Consider the following 21,361-nt stretch of genomic DNA (forward strand, 5'->3'; position numbering starts at 1 on the left):
TCTTCAGCTACAACAAAAGATCAATTTATTTAGCTCTCTTAAATGTTAGCATATGTATTTCACATACCAGCATTTGCATTTTACCTGCATTTCTTCCTTTCAGTATAATGCAGAGGAATACTGACCAGCATATGTTTTGCTGTTTTTAAAGCTTGATTTTCTTTTTTGATTCATTATGAAGCATCTTTGCACTATGGGTATTCACTTTACCAATTTCTGCAGGTAGTTTCTCCATGGTCACCTTTAACAATAAACTCTTCTTGACTTCAATGTCATCTGTGTTAGGCAGAACCCAAAAAGAGCACACAAGCATTCAGAAAGCAGGAACACTGAGCAGAGCAGCAGTTTCAGATTTGCAATCTGAGAATCATTAATATAATCTAAAAATTGCTAAAGGCTTCTATTGGTGGCTTTTCTGTACCAAAGTATGAGGCTGCAACAATGAAGGATGTATTCTGAAGGACTTAACAGCCCTGTGCAGACCTCCTGATCTTGGAGCTCAGTTCCTTTGGGCCATCTCAGTCACAGACTGTCCAATGCTCTCATTGGCATCAGAGTGGGTTTTGGTTTATTCAGTTTGGAAAACTTCTTTCTGGTTCCCACGTGAGTGCTGGGGCTTTTGAAAATCTGGTCATTTATTTGAGACGTTCAGACCTTCTGAATGGCAAGTGCATGGCACTGCCTGCAGTGATTTGCATGCATGTTTATAAGGAGACAGAAATGTGTGGAGGGAATCTCTCTTGGCCAGCACAGCCTGTTTATAAACCTACTGACAGCACAGGGTAGGCATAGATATGCCAAAGTAAAGGGAGTCTTCTGATGTACCTTGTGTCACAAGGCCTTGTCCAGAAGGGCTCCAGTAGGAGGCTCTGCAAGTTGATCCCCATTAGCACAACTCAATTCAGTCTGGACAAGTGAGCTCCTAGCAGGAGACACGAGTTGACACATTTTCCTAAGTGCTCAGAGTGCATGGTGAGGCTGTTGATGCTGCTAAGGTGTTACTGAAATACCTAGAAGGGAATTCTATCTTAATATAAGTTATCTCATAGTTACCGTGTCCACCCAAACCTAAATTGTCTTCTTTGTCTTCCTGTACGCCCTCTGCTGAACAATGCAACCACCACCACTTGTACCATATCAAAATGCCTACCAGGAAGTGTGTAGATGAAGCACAGTCAGCTCAGACTGAACCCAGGCAAGACTGAAGTGTGTTTGGCTGAAAAGAGAAACACTTTGAAGATCTGGCCAAAACATTGTCACCACCTCTCCTCAAAGATATATAGCCTTTATTTATCAAAGTTATGGCTGACTCCTCGTTAGACATGGATGAATTTGCAGCAATTCCCAGAAATACTTTCTCTCACTTCCAGCTCACTAGGAAACTCTGTCATTTCCTTGTAGATGGACATGTCGTCCCAGTGATTCATGCAGTTGTCACCTCCATCCTGAGCTCTTGTAGCAGAAGTGGAATCAGAAACCTGTGAATAGATCCAGAAAGTAACTGCTGACTTTTTCCATAGTGTAAGGTGATTTAGCACTGAATGTCTGAACTCAAGTCCCTCAGCTGGCTTCCGTTTCTCTCAATACCTGTTTACAGCCTTGGCCATAATTTTCAAAGGAATTGAAGAAATGTCAGAGTAAACTGGGTACTTCTGATGTGCCTTAGATCACGGGGTTCAGGAAAAAATGTGGGAGAACTATTTGCAAAATCAATCTAATTTTGCTTTGTGATGCCTGTACCTCTTGCCAAGGTAATGCTGCTGTGGAATGCTCTTCTGGATTCTGATCATCTTAATGAAATATTTAGGTGTTTTCCCTATGTGATTGGGTGGGTGAGGAAAGGAGCTTATTACCACATATGACACAATTCAACAGCTGTTTTTATTCCATAATCCCCTCCTCCTTTCACTCCCAAAAAACAAAACAAAACAAAACCAATCTTCCAAAAGCACCCCATAACTTAGTAAATCCTGATCTCACAGACCATATGCAGAGGCAACCAGGGACTTTACTATTGCTTTTGACTGTTCTGTGGAAGAAATTCAGATAGTGCCTTGTTCTGTATAGGATTTAAGGCTTAGTAGCTCTTTTGTTTTTTTACCTTCAGGCTCTTTCCAGCTTCAGTTACATTTATTTCAAGGGAGGCCATAAAGGTTTTCAAATACTCTGGGGTTTAAAAAAATTTGAATTCTAGAGTTCCATGAGTGAGACCTTCTGAGTGCAAAAGTCAGCTCATGTGATTTATTCACATGGAAGAGAATTTGTTTCTGCTTAAATACTAAGAAGTTCTTTGCTGCTTCATATTCAATTTGAGGTTGTTAAGACAGTGTATTTCTTATGCAATAACAAAAATGTTGGAATTAGTCAAGTAAATCAGTTCCATTCAGAATGAAAACACAGGAGGGTAGAAGGAGGTTGTATTTAGAAACTGCTTTTAGAATGGTGAAACAGTTTAATATTTAGGTTTCTTTTGACAAGTGAATAAATACAAGGAGATACACGTTAAACCACTGTAGAAAGGGTGGTTTTCATATGATAGTAAAGAATGTGAATAAAAGTAAATTAAACGGAAAGGAATACTCCATCAAAATGCATGTTTTTCTTTGGAAAAGCAGAATAGTAAAGATTGACACAGAAAGCTTAGGTGAAAGTGAGGATACACAGACTGTTACTGCACTGAGGTCAAAAGGCTTGCAAGAGTAAGTAAATTGCATAGGAAAAATGCTTTTGGTCTGCAAAATATAAATCACCCTTGAATTAGTATACAAGGAGAATTCATGGGCAAACTGGCTTGCCTACAACCTTTTTCATTCTAGAATATCTTACAGAGCTAAGAGGCCAATGATCTATGTTTTACATAGCTGTATGGACCAGACTCAGGTCTCAGAGATGTGCTTGATCCTAAGTTGTGAAGCACCAGCTGAGAAACGGGCTGCTGCTTTGAATTAAACAGAGCAGCAGACCTGACTGGAATTCATGACAGAAAGCCAGCTGTAAATCTGTGGCTATATTTGGACATATTTGTATGGAGAAAAAGATTAAAAGTTCATTTGCGCCAGTCATGGGTTGTTGTCTTGGTTGTTCGTATGACCAAGAGGGCAGTTTGTGTGTCTATAAAGTTCTTCCCCAATTTCCTTTTCCACCACCATTCTGGCTGCATTCATTGCTGACTGAGAGACATACACTGGCCAAACAAATCCTTGCTGTGCTCTGGGACAACCTTGCAGCCTAAACTGCACATCTGATGAATGCAACTAGTTCACTGAGTAGAAGAGAAAAGGCTGGTAGAAAATATGTATTTATGTATGACTGTCAATGTTTTGGGAATAGAGCCTGCCTTTTGGCTCTGTGCATTCAGCAAGTTGGACTAGATGATCTTTCAAGGTCCCTTCCAGCCCGGGATGTTCTGTGATTCTATAATGAAATGAACAGTTCACTCTATCTCCCGTATGCAACAACTGCAAAGAAAGGGAGAAATTATCATTCCAAACTGCCATTCTTGTAGCAAAACTGGGTAGGCAGGTGGGCAGAAACATCTAACACAGATGTTACTGGTAGGAGCCACTCATGGGAAGAGCCATTTTCCCATTCATAGCGACCACTGCTGGGGAAAATGGGCACCCCAGAGTGTATAGACAAGGCATTAGATGTGCAGTTAATAAAATTCACACAAATACTGTGGCATAAATTTTCACATTCCTGTCAGACTGAAGGCAGGGATGTTTGTCCCAGGCAGACCCCATGAAGCTGAAACCATGGCTCTTCCCTTCTGCCATACATGGAAGAACTTCTATAAGAAATCCAAATTTATCAATGTAAAAAGAGCCTGGTAGAAACGGCAAAGAAGCTCAGAGAGAAAGACAGATTAGTTCAAAACAAAAAAGCTAAAGGATCTCACTTTCCTAGTTGCCATGGATTAGAGAAGTGTTCTGTCCTGAGCCCATAGCCAGTGAGAAGAAGCAGCTGGAACTACACAGCGAGAGCTGCTGCCCACACTTTCCCTATGATTTTCATACTTTCTTGGAGATTCCTGTAATTTATGGTCAGAAAATATTAGTTAACTTAGTCTGACCCATGTTTTCTTTCATTCTAACTTAGTCCAGTAATTGTCTTCAGTTGCAACACATTTCCTCAATCTGAAGATGTCAAGAAATGCAGAATCTACCATCATCTGGACCAGGTTTCTTTTTTTCCAATCATCAGTCATCCTTCCAATTTTCAAAAGAATGTGTGTCATTTCACAAGCATCTCCCTTAAGCTTCTGGTCATTTATTACATATGATTTTTTTCTGGTATTTTCTCTAGATAAGCATAATTAATGGAAACATCTCAGTCGTATTATTCCCAGCTGAATTAATCTCTGGCAACATAAACCAGGAGTAAAGCTGTCTAACAGTGTCCATGGAGAAACAGCATTGGTTTAACTCAAATAATTCATTTTAGTTTTACATTTTACTAAGCACGAAAGACTCTCTATCACCACCACCCTTCTTTACGGACCCGAAGCAGTCACCATAATTATTGCCAGTGCTCCCAAGACCCAAAAAGGTAATAAAAAATAGATTGCGTATTTCCTTTAATGATAAATTTGCATTATTTTGAAGATTATATTTTTATTATTATTGTTCAAATCTGGAGAAGATTCATAAAGTAGTCTGAAATTAAAATTTAGTGGTTTTCTAATTATCCCTTCATTTTATCATTTTAGTGGCAAACTGGGGTGTACAGGGGAAGAGGAGTGGCAGGAAAACCAGCAAGATAAACACTAGTGAAAATTCTAAATATTTTTGAAATATTTTAACAGAATAGGCTTAGGGAATTAAATGTCATTCCCTTTCAAAGCCTACAAAACATGTATTTCTTAAGATTTTCTGAGAAGACTTCACCAAATCTTAGTCCTTTCTAGTGTCATGAATAAGGAGAAGTCCTGGGGAATATGGAACTAAGCTGGTTTACCCAACAGATCCTCTTATGGCTATAAAGAATGTTTCCTCAGATCAGGGAAAGCTGCTATATTTGCTGCTTCCCTCTTTTTCTTCCTTTGTGGGGCAGTAACACAGTAGAGTCATTTCTCAGGGGTGTCACAAAAAATGAATACATAGCTCGCACTGAAGAAAAACAACATTCCTGATCAGCTGAGCAATATGAATTGTTTAAGCTTCCAGCATGAGAAGAGTTCTTACTACCCAGTAAGAATTCAGTAGTTTAGGAACAGTTACATTAGAAATTAGAGTAAATAGCAGTAATATAATTATAGCCCCTGGGGAAGGGTTTAGAATTTTGCCTTAATATTAAAACCACGACCTTGTTAGGTGAGTAAAAGGGATACTAATGCCTTCATCCTTTCCGGATGATTCACACTGAATCCTGATTGTCCAATGTTGTTCGACCTTAACCAAGGTAAATAAATCTACAGATATCTCTCTCACTGATTTCATCTAATTGGTTCTGATTACAAATCAAGAACTTCTTAGAATGTCATCATTTGTTCAAGAAAGAAGGTTGGACTGCCTGTATTTTATTCTTGGCCACAGCTCAGAGGTAGACTCAGTCACCTGTGCTAACTATTGTGCAAAATTGTTTGAACTTGAACATTAACCCCATTACAAATATCAGTCAGCTTTAAACAAGGCATGTGTGCAGTGCTCCACCTGAACAAGTGTGCTGCACTCTCCCCATCCAAAGGAAGGCCAGGTGGCACTGTTGCAAAAACACTTGCTAACTCTGTCAACCTATGTGTAACCTGGTAGGCCTCGAAGAGCTGCTTCTTGTCACTTGTGAGGCATTGTTTTATAAATCTCCCCAGTAAAAATTGCTTTCCTTGCTTTAATCTCTCTGCAAAACCCTTGAAGGTAGGTTTGCTGTCACAGTGATGGCACAAAATACTGTACAATGTCAAGACACTATGCTGCTATGCACGAGTTCTTACCACATTACTTTCCTAGAACTTCTTTACACCCAGTTAGAAAGGGGTGGCACTTTTTCTTCTCATTTCCCTTAGCAGTCTCTTCAACAACTATTTAAAATAATTCCATTGTGGATTATTTTGCCTAATGGAAAATCTTAAATCTCTTCCCTTTACTCATAGGGTAAGAGCAGTAACAGAACTGAGATGAGACCATAAGTAACCACAGGAATTTATCCCTCTTTCCTTCCTTACACGACCTAATCTACATGAATAGTAGCTTGACGTGACAGGTGCTGCTGCAACTGTAGACTTTCCCAGGGCTCTGTTCTGACCTCTAATGTCTGATAGAGTCTTTTTGCTCTTGCTGGTTTTCTTAGCACTTAAAAAACAGCTGTCATTATCATCTGAAATGAAATTCAGATAGACAAAGATTTCCTTCATCCAGCACAATGAAGTTTCACACAGAGACTGAGCAGAACCCGCTGGTGTGTTTCAGAGGCTGACAAGAGCCCAGGAGTAATGTAGTGCTAGGTTAGTAATCTAAGGTCACTGAGACTGCTTAGCTGTGACCACAACCACCCCCTGCTACTGTTTCTTTGTACATTGCTGGAGAAGCAATTGTTTATACAAATAAACTTTATCACACTTTTATGAGGAAATGGTCCAACCTATCAGAAGATGAGGGTTTTCAACTCGAGCTCATTTTGTTTCAAGCCAACTGCTGTTTCTGTGCTGCTCAGTGAGCACAACCCATTCAATTTTAATTTTGTTACAAACAAACAAACAAAGATAACTAATAACATACGCTTTAGAAAGACTCTTTTTTTCCTAGAGCTAGATGTTTGCCAAACCCCTTTGCAACAAAGAGCTAAGAGCAAAAGCTCATGCGTGAGTTTCTGTTCTAAAAACTCATGTGTGACCCTGAGGAGTGCTCACAGTGCTGTCCTTTCCTTTGGGCAACAGGTGTTCTGAGCCACTCAGTGCAGCATCAGCTGTCACCTACCCAGCTCCAACCTGTGGTTTTTACAATGGCAGGAATATAACAATCATTTCCTTGGAATGGCTGGATAGTCCACTCCAATCTGTTATCCTATCTCTGCATTAAATCTCTTAGAGGAAACAACCCTTCCCTCCAGAAGCAATGATTGGAAGGTATAAGGTCAAACTAAACAAGGACTGTCTTTGGACTTATTTCTCTTGAGTTAATGTTAAATAGAGATGTCTATGCATGTAATGTAATAAAATGAGATCACAAAATGGAGAATTCTACAGACCTAGGGTGGCTAATTTGCAGCCAAATGTTAGGCCTGTCAGAAAAAATTTAAACATTCTAGTTAGTATTAATCTTACCTATATGATCTAAGTGCCCTTTTTAAATCTGTGTCAAGAAAGCAAAACTCTACTGACTTCAATGGGACAAATGTCTGGCTTTAAATTTTCGACACATAGAGTTTTCTAAATTAGCCAGAAATGGAGCTAAACCAGAGCTGCAACCCCAGACCCCAAAACTTGGAGGAAGTTTTGGTTGGAATACAAGTTTTGCAGCTGGTCTTTGATCTGAAAGGAGCAAGCCCAAACCTAGGATAAGATCTCCTGTGAATCCTGAAAAAAATTGTGTTTGGATCCAGGTTCAGACTTTACAAAGTGGGGCCCATCTCCTAATGGTGCAGGTGAAGGCCAGAAATGGCTGCCTGCTGCAGAGGTAGGCAGGAAGCCCCCAGCAACTGCATGCTCTGAACAGCATAGCTGCCTGCACGGCACCAGCACAGCAGGGGTGAGCCCACAATGAAGTGTCTACGGTAAACTGCTTTGCAAAAGCTGAAAGTGGTGTGCACCCTTTGTAGAGCAACAGCAGAAGGTTATTCTGTGGGTGCTGCAAAACAACCTGTAATTCCTGTCAAGGGCTGCAAATGCTGCCTTTGCAAAATGTGTGTTAGTCTTTGAAACCAAAGTTCACACTGCTAGCTGCTTATCACATATTGGCTTTCACACTCTATCAACACCTGCAGTTCTCACTTGTCACCACTCCTTTCACACCTGGAAGCTCACGTTGCCAGTCTATGATTGGTACTCAGCTACAAGTAGTAAGTGGTGATGTTAGCAAGCCTTAGATGGATCCCTTTTGATACTACAGGTGTCTTGTTAAGAGTCATCAACATGAGCACTAGAAAGAGATGGATGTTTGCACCTGAAAGGCCGTGTAGAAGAAAACTTATTAGAGTTATGAAGTACATATATCATTTATGGTGTTTTACACCTGTGAAGTCAATTCTGCCACATAAATCCTAATAGATAAATCCTATCCACACTGTGGGGTAGTAGTTATTACTTGCGTGTTACACAGGAAAAAACATGTCCACAGAGTTAGGAGTTATCCCAAATTTGTCCGCTCATGTTCCGTACACAAAAGTAAACAACAGAAATAAGAAAAAATATACTTCTTTGTTTAAAAACCTGTTCAGTGCTGTAGGCAAAGCAATTATTTTTTAGGTCATAATGTTCACTCATGAGAAAAGAAATTTGCCCATTCTTCCCAGGAGCCTCTTTCTCCTTGCATTCCAGCTGAGCATCTTTAAGCACGTCATTGGAAGCAGTGTATCTCTTCATGTGTAAGAATTATTGGGTTTCCTCTGATTCTTAGAAAACTTTTATAGCTCCCTGAAGAGAGGAAGAGATTGTGGTCATGAATTGTGCAATTGTGATAATTTGCACCTTGAGTGGTTTATTCCAATGCCAAAAAAAAAAAAAAAAAAAAAAAAAAAAAAAAAGCTTTTTACAAAAATTAGCAGTGAAAAAAAATACTCAGGTTCCTATGGTGATTACCTCCAGTGGAAGGTTAAGTTGTATTTACATTTGCTTCACTAGCAGTTTGAGAGAGGTCTACATTTCCATGTAGAAGAGGCAAAAGGGTACCTTGCTCCCTTCATCACCTCCATGACCTGCCTGCCTTCTGTTTTCCAGTGAAACCCCTTCAAAGGTGTGGCTTCCTTTGCCTTGACATGGGTGTACAATGAGTAGAAAACAGGAAGGCAATGGAGCATGGTTCTATGCTCCAAGCATCACGCAATATGAACTGGCACCGTTTGTCACATGGACAAATGGAACTGGCACATGGAAGGAATTGGAACTTTCAGGGGATGTTCTGTAGGACTGGAGACTTTTGGAGCCTGTGTTCTAAATGACTGTGCTGACAGCCATGTCTGGCTTAGTGTGGGCAAGGGAAGGAACAATACCTGAACTGTCTGTGTAAAATTTGGTCCTTGACAGATTCTTATTGTTCTCACCAACACCCAAGAGGATGAACAACATCAAAACGAATCAATAAGTAACAGCTAAATATCCAAGTTTTTAAAGAGTCCAAGACAGCACTTACTTCACATTTTTATGGGTAGAAATTCAGAGATGAAAACTGCTTTGTCAATCATTATTGACTATATGACTGTGACACCAGCAAACTTTAATCACACCACTGAAGTGCTAAAAATCCTGTTTGCCTTTTAAATTCTCTTGCCCACTGCAGCTAAGTAAGGAAAGAAATTAAACAGTGACCTAGTAGGTGTTACAGATTGCATTTTTCCTTGAATCTTTATTGGGTTTAAGAAACTTAACAGGAAATACCATGTAAAATCTTTCACAAGAGCCATGGAGTGTGACCCACACAGGTTATACAAAGGCATGTATCCCAGCATTTCTTTAAAGGGCACAACAACCCAAAGCAACTATGTCAAACCATGCCAGCCCTGGGGGCTGCTGCCTAGCAAACCATGCAGTGTGCTGAGTGGGCTGAGGAGGAAGTGGCGGCTGGAAGGAGCTCAGAGGGGCTAGAAATAGCTGCAGGGAGACTGTGAGAGAGGAACCTCAGGAGGAACCTCTAGTACTGGAGGAACCTCCAGCACCCTCAGGAACTGGAAGGACCAGGTGAGAGAATGTAGTTCATGTTCTCGCTGCAAATTAGACAGCTTTTTACAGTGAAAATAGGAACTGTGCTCCCCAACATGCCACTAAGATCCATAAGTAGATCAGACAGGAGTGGAAACAGGTTCTGTACAGGAAGCCAAGCTCATTCTGCTATGCCAACCCCAGCTCAGCTGCCAACACCACACACACATATATGATTGCATTGCTAGAAAAGGTGGGACCTCGTGCCATGGTGTTTTAACAGGACATTACATATCAGCTTATCAGCACATCTGAAAATACCTAGAAATTTTTGAAGGTGGTAATGAAATGGAGAGAAGCCTGGGCTGGGATTCTTCATTGTGGTTAAGAGGGCAAATAAATGAGCTGTAAAGTATGTTATGCCACTCTCATTTCCCTGTGCCCTTTATTCAGGGTTTTGACTAAAAAACACTATGTGAGGCCCAGAGGTTTTACCACTGTTTAATTAGAGAGTGTGGTAGTTGCTAATTGCGAAACTAATAGTCATGATTTTTTTAGATGAAATGTTAATGTACATACACAAGCAAAGACAGTTTTGAAAAAGCAGTTTTTAAATCTAACATTATCATATTTTGACATAGCAGTAATTGCAAAGATGTTAAAAAAATTAATTTTTTACATAGTAGTCTGTAGTTGACACCCAAAGGAAACATCAGTGGGGATGGTTTATAATGCTCAGAACAAATTAACTGAAAGAAACAAAGGAAAGATTTAATAGAGAATAGGAGAAATGAGAGAAAGGAACCCAGAGAATGGAGGCAAAAATAGGCAACAAAATGAAGAAAAGAAAGACGTGCCAATTCAGAACAGCATGCCCTTTAAAGGAAAAACATTGAAATCATGTAAGAGTAATGTCATGCAGACAGCTGTAAATTATTTATCATTTATGATGGAGATTATTGAAGTAGATTTTTCCGTCTTTTCTTATTTCTGACACATTAGTTCAGAATGTTTCAGAAATCATGTTTCAGAAATCATCAAAGAAAGGTAGAGATGAAAACCAGGCTAGTATTTATGGCAAGCAAATGCATGCATCAAATAAATAGCAAGGATTATAAAAGCTCTTCAGAAAATTCAGTCTGACTTCAACAGGATATTCTCACTCCCTAAGGAGCATCACTACACTTCTCTGCACAACATCCCACTCTACTGCCTGGCTTTCTTGTTCTACTCAGCATAAAGCCTACAAACTCCTCAATTTCTGAGAATTTTTTTGATATAAGATTGGCAGAGGTCCCTCAGGACAGGAAGGCTCCAACTGCTGCATGATTCAGAGATCAAACTATGGTAGCACTGGACAAGATGTTTCCTTATCTATACTTCAAAGCATGTGAAGGGACATCAAATATTCACTCACACTCTCATCCTTCACCGTTGTCAATTGCACCTCCATTTGTAGTAGTCAGAAGAATTACCAAACCACTTTCTCCAAAGACAGAAATATCCTTACAGACAGGGAAAAGTTGAGCAAGAAATGTTGTACGCATTTTTATGGAAGGGAAAACTGACTTTGAACCAGCAATATGCATTTGTTCCCTCCATGAAGTCAATATCTGGGCATAGAACTTGGGAAACTGACACTCCAGAATGGCAAAATTAACAGAAAATGCAGTGTTATTTCTCCATAGACAGTGGAGTTAGTCATTAATCTTTTATTAACTTCAAAACATTTAATTCTCAGTTAAGGACTATCTATAACATTTTAATATTGAAAAAGGTAACAAAATGGGTGCAAATTGCATTAAAGCTTTCTCTAATAGCCCCTGTGCTGTTCTAGTGATGCAGGGAATGTTGAGTATCACTGAAGCTGTGGTTTAACAATATTTACCTCATCCTTGCAGAGGTCTTTAATGCCCCAGCATTTGTCCCAACTTAGCAGACAGAGTAAGCACCCTTCACATCTGAGAGTTTGAGGTGAGCACAGTGTAATTTTCACTGCTCAGTATTAGACTGCTACAGGCAGAAGTTGAAACCACTGATGGTAGCCTGGCCGCTCTGGCCTGAGATGTGACTGGAAATGCTTGCCCAACATTCAAGGCTGGTAGGATTGCATGGTGACCATCATCCACCCGGGGAGATGTCACACCAGTCGGAAGACATGGGAGACTGTGTGTGCACAGCCTGAAAATGGGGGTTGCAGGCTAGCTTCATGAAGCTCTTAGTCACAGAAGAGGAAAATAGCAAAAGTGAATTTTATTAGCTAAGATATTTGCAAGCCACAGATAGCTCATTTGTTATGGGGTCAGCTCTGTTGGAACAATATCCAACTCCCAAGGCATTCTGGATCCTCCTGAATTGCTTGCTTTTGACCTCTAAAGCACAGTAGCCACCTCCTGTGACCGCAGATCATAAAGTTGCCTTGCAGATAAAAATTATGGAAGCATGCATTTTCTTCCTGAGAGGAACAGCTGTGCTATAGCAAATAAATTTGTTTAAAGATCACAGTCAAATGAGCCACTTTAACATCATCAGTGTGCTGCATTCCTGAACAACACAGACATGATCTTCTGCTTGGTGGGGTGGGAGGATGCTTTCCTCAGTTCTGGGGCTTTGTGGTTGAAGTATTGCGATTCTTTCAGATTAGATTTAGGGATATATTTTATGATAGATTCACAACTCCCTTTTGTTCCTGTGGGAAAAATGAAACAGAAGGGCCTCTGTGTTATACTACTGAGGTTCTTTGATAGTTTCAGATATTTTCTGAGGCTTGGCATCCATGTTCAAACTCTTTCTAATGAACAGCCTATAAAAACAAGCTTCGATGATAGTAAATACTACAAATTATGCGGTAATGAAGACAAGTTCCATGGGTAACCATATTTTTGAGCAACTTAAATTATATGCAGAGTATATCTGTAATAATTTGTTTCCATATCTTTTAAGAATGCCACATCATCTAGACTTAATTTTACAAGTTCTTTGTACATATAAAAGATTCCACACAAAAATACAACACACTTATGGAAGTGTGCAAGTTTCCCTCCAGCTCACATACTCATTGTAGAAGCTGAAGAAAAGAGTATAAAGTCTCCAAATGTCCTTTGCTTTTGGAAAAATAAGATGGAAGTTTTCATTTTAAAGGTCGTGTGGTGACATTAATGGTGTTTCCTGCCAGAAGCACTGCAGAGAGATGTCTCTTCTGACACTAATGTAGTTCTGCTTTCACTGTTGCAGGGTATTTACACATTCACCATAAACACAGAGGAAGCCAATTCAGTGAAGCTTAGAAATGGTTGATTTGCATTATAGCTAAAAGTCAGAGATCATGTGAACAGCAGTGCCCTGAGAATCTAGTACTAATTTGAATAATATTTCAAAACCTTATTTTGATAAGTGTCATTCAGGAGATTTGTGCAGAAAGATTTACTAAAATAAATCTTGAAGATAACATTATTCTTGTTGCCTCTGATGTACGCAGGAGTTGATAACAAGCTGATTTCCTTTTTCTGACAGATGATTACACACAACAGATGTTTTAATTTGATTATATCTATGAGATAAGCATAAATGCTGTGTTAAGTCCAAACACATTTTATAAGTTTTTCAAAACATTTTACAATGAATGTAACCTTTTGTAAATGTCCTTGCTTAAGGTTGCATGTGTTCTCACAATGGTGCAAATTATCAATAACGAGTTGAAACCAGTGATTATACAAAAGAAGAAAACTGCATTTAACAGTAGCTGTAATTCTGTGCTCTATGATAACCTAAATTAAGAGAGAAATATGATTCAAATGGTGATACAGGGCACAACAGTTTCACACTGCTCCAAAGAGGACAATGTGCTCTTCAGCCAATGATACACAAGACATCCTTTTATCAAGGATGCTGAAAGGATAATGCTCCATGCCAAGCATCCTCAATTTGAAAATTAGCAGGCAAATGTCAGTTTTGTGAATGAAGCGCTGCAGTGAACAGAGGTTTTGAGTTTCCAATAATACAGGCTTACAAAATTTGACTTTGATTTGAACTGAAATGCCAAAATTTCTCTGGAAAATAAACTTCTTGTTTAACTGCAGTGAAATCAAAGTGTCAGATGTTCCCATGTCTTTTTTTTTAAACATAACATGGTGGGAACAAAAAAAAAATTTCAAACTAATAGTCTGCTTCAAAACAAAACCCAATCTGTATCACAACCAAAACATCAAAATGGGGCATGTCAGTTTTTCAAGCAGATTTCCTATTTTTATTTTGAAAATAATTATGACAAAACATGTCCAGAGTCATCAATGTTTTTATTTGGGTCAAGATACTTATTCCAGTTACTTCATTAATAGTTTCAGTAAGGCAATATCAGCATACTATGTACCTGGTTGCCTTGTGTCATTCCAAACAAAAATCACAGGCATTAACTCCAATGACTGCCAATGGGTAAAACATCTTGTAGCTTACTTTATGTGATGTATACAATTCAAAGATCATTTTCTTTAGGATTCATGTCATCTAACATCAGATACCTAACAAATAGATGTCTGGGCTAATTATGCTCCCTCTCATCAGCTCCTTGTGTTTAGAAGGTTTTTAAAATATCTAGACTCCTTTCCCTCCTTGGATGACCAAGGGAATATGGGTGACCTAATAGCCTGCTGCCACCATAATGGCAATTCTGTTCATCCAGCATTTGTCCTCCATCCTTTCGTTCCTGAACCTGATCTGGGACTATCCCATCACAGTGAAACAAACAGGACTGCTCCATCAGAGGGTGAGAAAGGCAATGGGTTTTCTCAGCCATCTCCTGGAACTTCAGTCCAAGGCTAACTTTTAGGCAGCTAAAGTAAGTTGAGATGTCTCATCCCACATGACCAATATCAGCTCTACACAGACATGAACATTATGTTGTGTTAGTGCAACTGTATAGGCCTTACTTAATTCTGCATCTGGGAACTATCTTGTTCTGGGATTCTTACATAAAACAACACTGGAGTTAATAAACTAATCAAAATAATTGCCTTATAGTGGACATCAGCAGCTTGTGGCTGTGAGCAGAATGGTTTTGAGTTGAGTGTATGTTAAGTACAGTGAAACAACAGCTTTTTAGTGACAATGCATGTTTTGTAGAAGCTTGAAAGTGTTTTTCTATGAGGATAATGCTGTAGTTCACATGGGATTTTGACAGAAATAAGATACTGAAAGCTAGAAAATAGTTAGACTAACAGAGAGACATCATTTATACTCGGTAGCTTTATGGACTGTTTTAAAAGCTGTACTTAAAACCTGCAGCAATGAGCAGTTAGCATGTTTTCATTAGGAGACCCTGAGATACAAGAGGTTATAAATTGTTTGTATCCTCATATATATTTGAAAGGCTCAGAAAGAAAACACAATATTCAGTGCTTTGATATTTTGCCTTTTTAAGTGAGGAACTGAAAGTAGCTGTCTTCCCTTACCCTGTCAGGCTGGAAATTATTATTTACACCTTTAATCTCCCACTCTTTGAAGAGGACTTTTTCTCTGCCTCAGTCAGGCTGAGGTTAAATACTCACAGTTTCAATCTAAAAGAAACTGCTATCTGAAAACAGGGAACTGGGAGCTATGAACAAGGAAATGGAAAGAAATTACCAGCTTAGTCTTGTTTCATATATTTTGGTTGTCCAGGGAATCCTGATTAAGCTGCATTTGGGTCCTAACAGGGAGGTTTGTAGTACTCAAAAAGGTAAAATATGAGTTTTTGCTAATAAGCCTGTCTGGGATAAATCTGTGAAGCAAAGCTGGCTTTACTTCAACTTCCACACAGGCTATTGGTGACAGAGATACTACTCTTCCCCTGAGGATATCCAGGTAAGATTTCCTTCCCCTTTCTAGTAACATCTCTCACTCTCATGGATTCTCTGAACATCCAAAGCGCAGCTGTAGCACAATCCTCACTGCATGATGTATCTGTAAAAATAAAGGCAGTACTTACATGGAAATATCAAATTCCTGAAGTCCACTTCTACTAGACTCCTCAATTGCTGGGTAATGAGTGCCGCATGTGAGAGAAAGGGCAGTGATGCCTGGCTGCACTCAAGGATTTAAGACTATTGGAAACCTAAGTGCAGCCCTTCCCAAAGCCTCCATCTACTGCAAGCCCCTCACCTACTGCCAGACCCCGGATGAGAGAGACTGGGCAGAATATGGCTATATTGGAGAAGAGTCATAGCACTCATGTGAGGGAGAGAGATGCAAGTGAGACAGCGTCAGGCTTGCCAAGTCACGCCTGGATTGTGACAGGTTTGAATAGTACTATTAAATCTGTACTTATTTGCTTTTAAACTTCTTTTTTTATGTTGGAAGGCAGTCACCAAAAACTAACAGGAGAGTTCAGCACACACAGCCAACTTTCTAAGCAAACAGCAACTCTTTGGCACCTGCAACTTGACAGCTCTGAGGAGAGGGCAGTGTACAGCACACAGTATATACTTGTGCGAGTTGAGAAATGCTTTTGTTTAAGTGGATACTGAAAACACGGTCACCTTCTAGCACAGAGCTGGTTCACAGGAACTGATAAGAACACTCCAGTCTGTGCTCAAAGGGGATTCTGCAACTTTTCTTACCTCTGGAGGGTGGTGACCACCACCTATTTGAGTGAATTTGACTATATAAAAAGAGGGTGAGGGAGAGGAAAATGCTCTTGGAGAGAAGTTTATGAGACTTTGTACCATAAACTGAGACTTCATGGTGAAAATATGTATTTAGGGAGTGTTTAAAACTAAATTTGCATAAAAGCACAATGATTTTTTTTTTTAAATGTCTGTTATAGGCCAATTAAATTCTTTATGCAAACATTTCCAAATTCAAGCAGAGGTGATCTGGGACATTCAGAGCATGATTACATATATTCCCCCTGAGGGCTTAGCCCTCTTTCTGAAATACCCAGATCTGTATCTCTAACTAGCGTTGTAACCGAGACAAAAGCAAATCAACAACGTTGGAACAATCGCCCTCAAATTATCCCCATGTGCATCAGTTTACCCTTCAATCAAAGCCCAGCCATTTAACTCGGAGAGGAAGGAAGACTGTAAGCTGAAAATGGGTCTCAATACAACTGCTGGCTATGCAGTGACTGGATTTATACTGGCAGAGAGCTGAAGCCTTATTCAGGTTCAAAACTGAATGGTTCTTACAGTCTCTGACTGGGCCATGAAAAGCTGGCATCACTGGTGTGGTCCTATTCTCTGAATCCTAGGCGCAACTTCCCTCTTGCAAACAAGGCAAAATATCTGGTAGAAGTTCCTTTGGAGAGAGACACATCATTTGTGTCACATACACAGCATTTGAAATAAAGTAGTGCACAACCAGCCTATTTGGGAGTAAAATAAGCAGCAGGTAACAAATTGTTCCAGTCAGCTTCAACATCTGCAAGCTGAGTGCCCAGCTAGTCTATGTGAATATTTCCTGCTGTTACCCTGACTTCAACCTCCCCTGCTCCCTGCTTTAGTTCATCTGGGGGTTACGTCCTTGTTTCCGATACCGGTTCTGCAGAGGAGGAAACAGGCTGCTGCTGCAGCATCGTTAAGGTCAGGGATACGGATGCGATGAGGAGCTCTGCGAAGTCCCCATGTCCCAGATGACACGACTGGGTCCTTTTCAACTCGCAGGGAGCGAGTAGTAGCCCTCCGAACTGGCGGTTTCCTGTCGACCTTGAGCCTCCTCGCAAGCCACGGTGCAGCTCCGGGCTGTGCCCGGTCCCCGCCTCGGAGGGAGGCAGGCGCAGGGATCCGGGCTGCACGTCGGGGCTGGCCCCGACGCGCTTGCGGTGGGAGAGCCAGACCTGAGAGGGGCTGGCCTCTGGCAGATGATTGACACCAAACTGGGTGAGGTTTCATGTTAAAAGGAAAAAAAAAAAAAAAAAAAAAAAAAAAAAGAAAAAGGAAAGAAAAAAGGGTGAGAGCAGGGGAGGGGGTGACTGTGGGAAGGGGGAGAAGGAACTACTGTAAGAGTAAGAAAGTCCTGCCCAGCTGTTTGCGAAGTTTAAGATTTCCTGTTTCCCCTGCAGCGCCGAAGTGAAGTTTCAGTGAGTCACCCGCGGTCCCGAGCAGCGGAGCGGCGCAGCCCCGCTCCCCGCCAGCCCCGCCACCGCCGCCGCGGCCTCCCCGCCGCCCCCGCGCCTTGCCCGAGGCTCGCCGGCCGCGCCGATCCGACTCCGCGATGACTCTCCGGCTGCCGAGGAGCCTGCGGCGGCTGCTGCTGCGCCTTTCCCTCTGGGTGCTCATGGGCAGCTCGGTCCCCGCTCTGCTCCGGGGTAAGTGCGCGCCGGCCCGCGCTGCCGCTTGACAGCTGCTGGGGCCGGAGCGGGGCGGGAGGGGACGGGGGCAGGCGGCGAGGGACAGGCGTCCGCCGCGGGAGGCGGGGGACACGGTTGCTGAGAAAGTTTTGAGGCTGGAAACATTTCGGGAGGGGGTGAGCGTGTTTGTTGATGGCCCTGCGGGAGAGTAAGCGGGGAAGAAAGAACAGGGAATCTCGGGGTTTCGCGGCCAAAGCTGAGATCCGTCCGTGGAGGGGACAGGGGGAGAAAGGAGCGGATTTGGCAGGAAATCAGCAGCGTCTGCTCGGGCCGGAGGAGCCCGGAGAGGGCATCTGGGGGGCTGCCTGCGGTGGCCGGGGGAAGGGCTGCAGGCCCTGCCCGCAGCTGATGCGGCGGCTCCCGCACCTGGTGCCGGCCCCGTGCGCAGGGATGGGCCGGGGGCGCGGGCCGGGGAGCCCGCAGCCCCTTCGCAGCGCGCTCCGGCCCCCGCACCGCCGCTCCGGCTGGGCACCGGCTGTCCTGCACAGCCGCGGCCACACGGCTGGAGATGCCTCGGGAGGCTCTCAGAGCGAGGGCCTGTGCGTGGCCACAGAGCCCGCTGCTGCGTGGGTCTGCGCTTGGTTACCAAAACTTGGGTTTCGTGAGTTCCTGCGAAGAGCGGAGTTTAGCCTTGGCTGTGAGCAGTTGGACTGAAAAGCGCTCATTCCTCTAGCACTGACTGCGCATGTTGTTTGACTCACTTTAAAAGTGACACTTTATAATCCTTATCCCGCTTCTACCAAGACTTCCTTAGATAGGTTTTTGGGGTCTGCAGCTTGCAGTATTCTTCATATCATAATTTGTAATATACCATGAGCTTAAAGTTGTGCTGCAAAAACAAGATTCCTGCCCTGAGCAGCTTTCTGTCTCTGTCCTATTCGTAGTTACCCACATCTGTGAATTAACATCTGTAATATCAATGTTAGGCCCTAAATCACGTTGCAGAACAAGTGGTGAACCTAAAAGGAGAACAGGAGATTGCAGCAAACTGCATCTGAAACACTTGTGAAGAATTAAGTAGCTTTCTAAGATGTCTTGTAATGGCACATCTAGTTTTAGTCTTCAGGTAAGGTGTACAGACACCTGGGCTTCTACAAACTTCGCCCTGGGCCCTCTGATTCTCCTGTCTGGTCCATTCATGGTCAGTAGTTGATCCCAAATTTTGGCTGAAACATAATAACATAAAGCGGATGACTCTTGAATAGCTACTGCCTTTAGCTATGTGCAGTTTTGACTAACTTCATGCTTCATTAACAGCCCTGTCAAAGTCAACAGGTTGTGCATACCTGCAAAGTTACTCATGAAAGCTTAGGGCAGAAGAAAAGAACCGTGTATGAATAAAACACTGTGATGTCCCACAGCTCCCACATTTGAGGTGTGTAGCTTCTTGTTAATTTTTTATATATATTTTCTATAATTTTTCATTAACATAAATCATACTCAACTAGTGATGGCCTTTATTTTGACCACAGCCTCAAACTTTTGCAGATTCCCATCACAAAAAAACTTTAAATGGAGAAGCTCAGCTTTTGTTAATCTTGTGTTATTATTATACTTTTTTTTTTTTTTTTACACTCAATCAGTTATAAACAGTCTCAAATTATGGGTAGATTTTTAAAAGTGGGCATGGCTCAAGAGCTTGTTCTTCTTTCTTGTCATAGGTCCAGTGAGGAAAAAGAACATAAACTGGTTACAATTCCAGCATTTTTCATACTTGTCTTTATCTACACCCTACAATAACGAAAACTGAGTAGACCTGTTGTCAGATAATCTATCCCATAGCTTCAAAAGCTGTTTTGATAATCACTGTAGGATTCTATTGTGCAATAGAATACTATTATGACAGGAAAGCAACAGTTATGTGGAGCAGAAAGTGTGAGGTTTGGATGTTGGTAGTTATTTGGCACCAGAATGAAAATTTGAGCTGCCAAATGCTTGGGGGAAAACAAAACAGGAAAAAAAAATAGCTACTTATTTTGTAATAATTCATCAGTATAGTAAAGCTGAAAAAAAAAAGGACAGCTATCAGTCTCAGAAGAGCTCAGTTCCCAAGTGTACCTACTAACTAACCAGATGCTGGTTAACAAAGCACCAGCTAAAATTTCATTTTAACATTCTTCACAGCAAAATACAGTTGCCCACATAAGAAATTTGTGTTACTGTGTTCAAGTGAATATGAATTTTTAGTTTGTCTTTGGGTTACCATAACCAGAAATTTGTTCCTTGGAATCATCCATGTAATAATTGTTCATCTCTGAACATCAGGAACTTAATTTCTCCATTCAGCCAAACTCTATTTGCATTATTGCTATTTTTTTGAGACCCATATCAGAGTTAGATAATTTTATAGTATGAAAATCAAATTTAGAGCTTCAGATGTTTGCAAAAGGGAAATAGGAGAGCAAACATCATGTTTGTAAAAGGATTGAGTCTAAAATGCATTCCTGCCCCCCATTAAAGCTGGCATTTTTCCAGGTATTTCAGGAGGGAAATAGGGATATATTAGAGATGATATTGCATTTTCTTCTATTTATGGGGTATCCTTGGATTGTGAGACCTTTATACCTAAGACTTTGAAAAACACTTTTGTTTATTTGCTATTTTTAGTTCATTGGCATTAACACGCTTCTCTAATACTCAGGTGGTGAATTCCATATCGGAATGGTTTCTATTAAAAAATTATGAGCCAGATCTTAAGCTGCTGCAAATGAACGTAGTTCCATTAGCATTAGTAGAGTTATACAGAGTTATAGCAGGTTTCCTGAAACAGTTTCAAAAGTAATTTCAAAAAAAAAGGGCAATGGAGTAATTCAGAGTTTTTCATATTCATAGTATTTTTTCACTCATATTTTATAAACAATTACTATTATATGACCTATATTTAGTGAAACAACATTGCTTCAAAATTAAATACTCCTTTCTAGGATGAACTGTTACAGTTTCAAAGATGCAGCATCCCATAATGGTGCCTAATAAAAGTTGTCATTGTGACAAGATTAACTCTGAACATAGGAGGAAATATGGTGGCAGGCTCTTACAGAAGGAAAATTCCTCAGGGTTTGGTTTGTGGGGGTTTTTGCAAGTTTGTTTTTATCAAAGGCTTTTAGAAAGCATTTGCTCTTTTGAGGGGAGAAAAAAAGAGCATAGTATCGCTGTAGCACCAGCTGTTGGAGTTTCCGATGCTTATATTTCCTCTGCAAGGTATTTTTAAAGTGATACTTTGGTTTGGTGTTTTTGGTTGGTTTGGTTTT

The 21,361-nt window shown here is 41.0% G+C and overlaps 1 protein-coding gene across 1 annotated transcript in view; it reads left to right on the forward strand.

Annotated features, from left to right (window-relative positions):
• Positions 1–17,838: 17,838 nt before the first annotated feature.
• The window catches only part of TGFBR2 (transforming growth factor beta receptor 2), a 60,600-nt gene continuing 57,077 nt past the window's right edge, over positions 17,839–21,361 (forward strand). Inside the window, exon 1 of the mRNA XM_053995569.1 lies at positions 17,839–18,068. Within this exon, the coding sequence (XP_053851544.1) occupies positions 17,975–18,068 (94 nt within the window). The 5' untranslated portion in view covers positions 17,839–17,974. The remainder of the gene's footprint in view (positions 18,069–21,361) is intronic.

Source organism: Vidua macroura, chromosome 1, assembly GCF_024509145.1.
Source record: "Vidua macroura isolate BioBank_ID:100142 chromosome 1, ASM2450914v1, whole genome shotgun sequence".
Lineage (NCBI taxonomy): Eukaryota > Metazoa > Chordata > Aves > Passeriformes > Viduidae > Vidua > Vidua macroura.